The sequence below is a fragment of the Tachysurus fulvidraco genome, chromosome 8, assembly GCF_022655615.1.
Source record: "Tachysurus fulvidraco isolate hzauxx_2018 chromosome 8, HZAU_PFXX_2.0, whole genome shotgun sequence".
Classification (NCBI taxonomy): domain Eukaryota; kingdom Metazoa; phylum Chordata; class Actinopteri; order Siluriformes; family Bagridae; genus Tachysurus; species Tachysurus fulvidraco.
Window position 1 is genome coordinate 10,267,923 of NC_062525.1, and position 8,199 is coordinate 10,276,121.

General features: G+C 39.0%; 1 protein-coding gene across 2 annotated transcripts in view; it reads left to right on the forward strand.

Moving 5' to 3' along the window:
- dnai2b (dynein, axonemal, intermediate chain 2b) overlaps positions 1 to 4,832 on the forward strand; it is an 8,875-nt gene extending 4,043 nt beyond the window's left edge. For both annotated transcript variants that reach the window (XM_027177467.2, XM_027177468.2), the window contains exons 7-13: positions 339 to 478; positions 1,044 to 1,166; positions 1,243 to 1,466; positions 1,779 to 1,914; positions 2,140 to 2,286; positions 2,837 to 3,070; positions 4,052 to 4,832. In XM_027177467.2, coding sequence (XP_027033268.2) covers positions 339 to 478; positions 1,044 to 1,166; positions 1,243 to 1,466; positions 1,779 to 1,914; positions 2,140 to 2,286; positions 2,837 to 3,070; positions 4,052 to 4,075 — 1,028 coding nt within the window. In that variant the 3' untranslated portion in view covers positions 4,076 to 4,832. The remainder of the gene's footprint in view (positions 1 to 338; positions 479 to 1,043; positions 1,167 to 1,242; positions 1,467 to 1,778; positions 1,915 to 2,139; positions 2,287 to 2,836; positions 3,071 to 4,051) is intronic.
- Positions 4,833 to 8,199: the final 3,367 nt, after the last annotated feature.

The window sequence follows — 8,199 nt, forward strand, 5'->3', positions numbered from 1 at the left end:
ACTGGATGTGTGAGAGTGATTGTGCCCTGTGACCAAAAGTGTCTATCTACTCTGAGCTCCCTGGGATAGACTCCAGGCTCGCTGCGACCCTACGTAGGATAAACGGTACAGACAATGGATGGATGGATGGATTATTCTTTGCTGTTGAATGCTTACTATCTTACTGCTGGACATTCACCACAAACCTTTAAAGATTTGTGTAATTGATATGGTGAAATGTTCTGATTATGTAATATTTACTGAAATATGCTGAAGTCTGTTTTAATGTTAATTAAAGTGTGTTGTGCTGATTGTTGTAGAATAGATTTAAAAGTATTTTTTTAATCACTGGGATGCAGCATACTGGGACACACGTAAAGGCAGCCAGCCGGTTGAGATGTCTGCCATCGAGCACAGCCACAGAGACCCAGTCTATAAGGTCATCTGGCTGCAGTCAAAGACAGGCACAGACTTCTTCTCTGCTTCCACTGATGGTCAGGTCAGTGCACAGTAAACAGCCCATTAAGCTGTAACAGTAAGCTGCATCATGGTGTGATTCATGAGCATATTTATCTGTAAAAATGATAGAAATTTTATGCATTCTTATGTTTTGTATTTTTTTCCTGAATAAAGCAGCCTGAACCTTTATAAATGCAACATATAAAAGAATTATTATTGAACATTGTACTGAAGTTCGGCATAACATGGTATGAAATCTTAGTATAATGTGTGTGTCTGTTGGTGGATCCAGTTCACATGAAAACTGAAATTGGGACATAGAAGCCTTTATCATCACCACATATACATTACAGCACAGTAGAAAACTTTTCTTTGCATATCCCAACTGAGGAGGTTGAGGTCGGTGCACAGGGGCAGCTATGATACAGTGCCAGTTAAGGGTCTTGCTAAGTTACTCAACAGTGGCAGCTTGGCAGTGCTGGGGCTTGAACCCTGATTTTCTGATCAACAACAAAGAGCCTTAACCACTTGGGCCACTACTACTACTACATCCACAGTTTAATTTACTGTTTGTCCTGCTATAAAGCTTACATGTATTGGATCAGGTGCTGTGGTGGGACATTCGGAAGATGAGTGAGCCAACAGAAAGGCTGGTTCTGGACCCCAGCAAGAAGGGGAAGCTGGAAAACGCATTGGGTGCCATATCACTGGAGTTTGAAACCACCATGGTGAGATTTCTAGATTCTGTATCCAGAACTGAAAATATGAACAGTATATATTTACATTTGGAGTTTTCTTTAAAAGCCAACAAAGTTCATGGTTGGGACGGAACAGGGGTTAGTGGTCTCATGCAACCGGAAAGCCAAAACTCCAGCAGAGAAGATTGTAAGCACATACAGTGGCCATCATGGACCTATATACGCTCTGCAGAGAAACCCGTTCTTTCCTAAAAACTTCCTAACTGTGGCTGACTGGACCGCCCGTATCTGGTCTGAGGACATTAGAGAATCCTCCATCATGTGGACAAAGTAAGTACCTCTAACTACTAATAGTGAAGCCACAACTGCCTCCTGGAGTCTGTTTCAGTAGTATACCACTGGCATAGATTTTTATCATTTAATCTGATCAGTGAATATATACTAAAGACAAGGCATGGTAATGAAGCTTTTAACATAATGCTGTTGTATTTGGTGTCCAGGCTGCATACTTCCTTTCCTTTTTTCTTTCTTCATGAAAAATCCATAAGTAATCCATAAGTGATATTGGACAAGGGGACAGAAATATTAAAAAGTTTATTGCATTTTGTGTATAAATGATTGCTGTTATCTCATCCTATGCAGATATCACATGGTCTATCTGTCAGATGGATGCTGGAGCCCTGTTAGACCTTCAGTCTTCTTCACAGTGAAAATGGATGGTACTTTAGATGTATGGGACTTCCTGTTCAAGCAGAATGACCCAACGCTCACTCTTAAAGTAGGTTCCATAAACTCTGTGCTTGTTTTGTTAACTCTATATAGTTCTGTTACTTTGTACTTCAGTACAGTACGATCAATTCAGTTGTTTTAATTCAGTTATTATTACGTAATGGTGATTATAATGACACTCAATTTCTAAATGGTGGAAAAAAAAAGATTCTGCCTTTGACTTACAGTAGGACTGTATATGTCTACCAAGTGATGTTTGTGCTGCTTCTGGTAGGTGTGTGATGAGGCTCTCTTCAGCATGCGGGTGCAAGATAATGGCCGTTTTCTGGCATGTGGCTCACAGCTGGGCACTGCCACACTGCTCGAGATCACATCAGGCCTGTGCACACTGCAGAAAAATGAGAAAGCGCTGACCACAGCGGTGAGACACACAAGCACGCGCACACACATATACACATACACAGTTCCTACATACTTAGGATATACAGTATCTGTCTAAGAATCAAGACATGCTTAATTCAATTGTTTGGTAAAATAATTTACATATCCATACATGAAGGTTCACAACTACCTAAGAAATTGGCACATTTTTTTCTTCCTAAGACTAAAAGCAAATGGCATTCAACATTTAGTTACATTTTCTGACATTGATTATGCTGTTTTTTAAAGGATTGCTTTAAATATGGTATCCCTACAATTTTGTATTTTAAAATACATTTTACAGACTAAATGTGTTTACCTAAAAAGTATTCCATATGAACAAAAAGTTCCTAGCACAAAGGCCATGCAAATTCTTATTAAACCTAAATCTGGTAAATACTAAACATGACATGAATGAAATTATGTTCAAGGATTAAATTACAAAAATATCCAGGTCTATATGTTAGTAGTATTTTATGATGTGTTATTAATGTCAGACTGCTGCTTATGAATTCAAAGGTACTATTCAGGTTTTGTATGTGTTCTGGCAGATGTTTGAACGGGAGACGAAGCGAGAGAAGATTCTGGAGGCTCGACACAGAGAGATGCGTCTGAAAGAACGCAGTCGCTCAGAGCAGAGCAAGCATGAAGAAAGCAAAGACGGGGAGGGAGAGGAGAGTGCAGAGGACCTGGTGATCCGTGCAGAGAATGAGTTCTATGAGATGGTGGAGGCAGAAATGAAGAAAAGGGGAAAAGAGGATAAATCTGAGAAGGATAAAAACAAGGTCAGGAGTTCCTTTATATGTATTATGTAAGCAATTCAATTGTGGTTAATTTTCTATTTATAAAAATGTATGCATATCATACTTTTTTATGTATGCATATCATATTTTTTTTTTACATTTATAGTTAGATAGATGCCAGTGAAAGAACCTAATTGCTATTATCACTTATAACAGCTATATACCACAGCTATATTATTCTTACCAGCCTTTTTCTCTCTTTTTCAACGAAGATAGAAAATGCAGCATGCTATTAAAAAACACAAACTCTTTCCATCCTGGAGACTTTCCCGTGTCAGAAAACTTCACCATATCAACAATTAAAAATATCTGAAATGCATACATCCATCCCTAAGTCCCTGTGGAATTTGTTACCATAGAAACGATACAGCATTAGAACTAGTGCAGTAATATAAATCTGTGATTTGTCTCGCAGTCAGCACTATATATTGTTTATATATTAATATTGGTATATATTGAAACTGTGAAAAAAAAAGTCAAGATTAAACGGTAAATACGTCTGTCGAACCATTTTACAGATTATTTTAATACCTACATGACCAGGAATTACAGCATTTCAAGGTTAAAGGAAGAAAACTGACTTTTATGCGGCAGGAAAATCCACTGTTAATATAATTTCTTTCCCCATAATAACCTTTAAAATAAACCTGTGCTTGTTTGAGGCGATTTGGCAGGTTGCACCCTGATTTTAATGGCCTGTTCCTATGAGATAATCCTCTCATTGCCTATATATAGCACCATGTGGAATAAGCACGTATAAGACACGAGGAAGAAAAATCAATAAGCTTTATTTGTTCTGTTAGAAGATGACTGTATGTGTTTGTTTGTACTAGCAAAGAACCCCTGGCTTACTACTACTTTGGTTTTGATAAACAGAGCAATTACTGCACAAAATCCACAATATTAGATCTGTTTAATATTTTCTAAACTGCCCTTTGTTTCCCAAATTTGTTACCCCACCAGGAAATCACTGAAGATGATATATGAGAAGAAAAGGCATCACAATTTCACTTCATTTCCTTCAAAACACGGTCATAATAATGAAGACAGAAGAACTGTATGACCAGCAGTAATCTCACGCCCCATCTCTTACTTCAGTCAATGCTGTAATCACACGCCTCACACAGTGATTTATTTTTTTAAGCAAAAGCATATTTAAGAGAATGTATATTAAACATTATGATTTTGTGTTACATTGTGAGAGGATGCATTCATTCATTCCACAAGGTGAGTTTGTCATTCTGCATAAAATCATTTCATGTCAATGTTTGAATTGATTGAGGTGAATTTGGAAACATATTTTACTCATAGTAGGACTGTGGATTAATTCAGTATACCTTCATTAGCTTTTCCTAGCATTTGTTTACACTTTACTTTCTTTGTAATTTTACTTTTTAATTTCGCATCTAGTGGTTTGATAAATAACTATATAGGTTATTGAATATCTGGCTCCAAACACATGTCCGAATAATGAAAATGAAATCTTTATTTACAAAACATCCTCTGTATGATTGACTTATGATTGACTAGGATTTCTTAGTAAACACAGCTGTTTCTCCCACTCATGATGAACTCGTGTTAGCACATTTGGTGTTATGCGTGTAATTGTGCGTTTATCGCAATCTTGCGAAAGCTTTCAAGGCATTCTTAAAGGTTATTGTCAAAATATGTATAATACGAACTTAGTATGAACTGAGCAAAGTTTGGAAGACATTTTGCAAAAATAAAGTGTTCATTTCACTAATTATGGAGACTTTTGGGACATTATAAATTTATATTCATTATATATTTTTTATTATAAGCTATACAGATTAAATTATGTTTGTGTTGGAAGTCTCAATATATGGCTAGAATGCAAACTGATTTCTTGTTCCATACTCCATTGGGCCTTACAGTGCTAAGTGCCACTTCTTTGCAACAGCTGGACATTTTGGAAATAAAACGCACTGCTGTCATTGTACTCTGCAAATTTTGGCAGATCTAACTGATGAAATAGCCATTTCCATGCATCTTCTCCATTATCATTACCCATGAATCAGAATTATTAGACCACCTGCTTAATAAAAACACTTTCTGACACAGATTCATGTGATGATTGTGCTCCAGTGTGAGGAACGACCCCAGTCTCTGTGTGCCCTTGCTCTGACTTAAACAATGATGGCATTTAACCACCATATTATAACCAGCCAGAATGTGGTGTACTGGATTTTGTAACTACTCACATGAATCATTTCATATGAAAAGATTTTTCATACTAATCAAGTCAAGTTTGACATTAAACAATGGAATGCAATGTTGTTTTTTCCAGGACGATGACAAAATACATAACAAAGCTGTGGCAGGGTACACAGGATTACATAAGTTCTGTGTACTGTGAGACACACGATGAATATATATATCTATATCTATAATGCAGGTTGTATAGAAAAGTAGTTGAAGAAAGGTAGAAGATGAAGTAAAATATGTCATAGCAGCACAATAGCTTAGTCTATAACAAGATGCTGTCTATTGTCTCACAGTGTTTCTTTGTATGAAATCAAACCACACCAAAAGACATGCTAGAATTATTAATCATTTTCACATGACAACAATGTAGTCTCTTCTCAGTCTAGACTGGGATGCAGAAAATGTGCCAGCTTGGTTGAATCGTCCCGTTGCACTCACTCTCATAGTTATGAAGTGCTTCGAGAAGCTCATCATGAGGCACATCAAGACCCAGCTACCACCCTCACTGGACCCCCCTACAGTTCGTGTATCATCCAAACCGCTCCACAGACGATGCCATTGCCACAGCCCCCATTTTGCCCTCACCCATCTGGACAATGAAGACATTTACGTACAAATGCTGTTCATAGACTTTAGTTCAGCATTCCACACAATCATCCCTCAGCACCTGATTGGGAAGCTGAGCATGCTGGGACTAAACATCTCCCTCTGCAACTGGATCCTGGACTTTCTGACTGGGAGACCTGTCAGTCAGGATTGGGAACAGCATCTCCTACACTACCACACTGAACACTGGAGCTCCTCAAGGCTGCGTGCGCAGTCCACTGCTGTTCACTCTGCTGATTCACGACTGTGCAGCAATGCACAGATCAAACCATATCATCAAGTTTGCCGATGACACGACCGTGGTGGGTCTCATCAGCAAGAACGACGAGTCAGCATACAGAGAGGAAGTGCAAAAACTAACTACCTGGTGTAAAGCCAACAACCTGTCTCTGAATGTTGATGAAACTAAAGAGATGGTTGTTGACTTCAGGAGGACACAGAGCGACCACTCTCCGCTGAACATCGACGGATCATCGGTAGAGATCGTCAAGAGCACCAAATTTCTTGGTGTTCATCTAGCGGAGAACCTCTCTTGGTCACTCAACACCAGCTCCATCACCAAGAAAGCCCAGCAGCATCTCTACTTCCTACGAAGGCTGAGAAAGGCACATCTCCCAACCACCATCCTGACCATGTTCTACAGAATGACCATTGAGAGCATTCTGAGCAGCTGCATCACTGTCTGGTTTGGGAACTGCACCATCTCAGATCACAAGACCCTGCAGCGGATAGTGAGGACAGCTGAGAAGATCATTTGAGTCTCTCTTCCCTCTATCATTGACACTTACACCACACGCTGCATCCGCAAAGCTAACAGCATTGTGGATGACCCCACACACCCCTCACACACACACACACACACACACACACACACACACACACACACACACACACACACACACACACACACACACTCTTCACCCTCCTGCCGTCTGGAAAAAGGTACCGAAGCATTCGGGCCCTCACAACCAGACTGTGTAACAGTTTCTTCCCACAAGCCATCAGACTTCTCAATAACTGAACTGAACTGTACTGAGCACAACATACACATACAGTACATCATCTGTATGGACTGCACAGACCTACACCACATACACACACTTCTAATATACATCTATCAACTTGTTTACATGCTGCTTACATCATCAAACTGTTTACATGCTTACATTCATCAAACTGTTTACATGCTTACTGTTTACAAACTGTTTACATGCTGTTTTGCACACTTTTTTTTTTAACTTTTTTGCTCCTTGCACACACTGTTTAACATTTCAGTCATTTTAGACATACTATACAATATTTCAGTTGTTGCTGTTTTTGCAGAATCTTATACACTATCTCAGGGACCTGCTGCTAAGAAACTGTGTTCATTCTAGTATTACTGCACGCAATATTGTCTGAACTTACAGTAATTACATACAGTATTGACACTGGTCGGTCGGCACTGTTTTTTGTTTACTGTCTTTTATGTAATGTCTTTTTTGTATTTTGTGTATTGTCTTGTAAACTTTTTGTCTGTCTTGTCTGTCCTGTCTTGCACTGTCTTGTCTGTCTTGTTTGTATTGTCATCCACTGTCTTGACTGTCTTGTCTTGCACTGTTTGCACCAGGTTGCACAGTTGCACTTTATGTAGCTAAGACTACTTACTAAGTCCTAGCCCTGTCTTTGTTTTATGTAGCACCTTGATCCTGGGGAAACGTTGTCTCATTTCACTATGTACTGCAACAGCTATATATGGTTGAAATGACAATAAAAGCTTCTTGACTTGACTTGACTTGACTTGATTTGAAATATCTCATGGTACATGTGTTGGTACTGTAAAACTAATGATGTTGTCATTGCCTAAAACCCATCGCAAGTTACAAGTACAAGTTGCGTTCACATTAACAGTTTTTGCGGCACAGTTCCAGTGCAACCCTGCGATGGGTTGGCACTCTGTCCAGGGTGTATCCTGCCTTGATGCCCAGTGATGCCTGAGATAGGCACAGGCTCTTCGTGACCCGAGAAGTTCGGATAAGCGGTAGAAGATGAATGAATGAACGAATGAATGAATGAATGAATGAGTTCCAGTGCAACCAAAATCAGACCCCATCAACATGTAGACTCGGGTTTGGTACCGCGGTGTGCTTCCCAGTCTGCATAACAACTTTAACCAATTTTCTATGCAAACTGTGCTCTGTTTTAGATTAAACTGGGTTTGAAGCCCCTACAATATGAGTTTCATTTTATCTTTACTAAATGTTTGAGATTTTCTTAATTGCACACTAAGGAAAAATCAT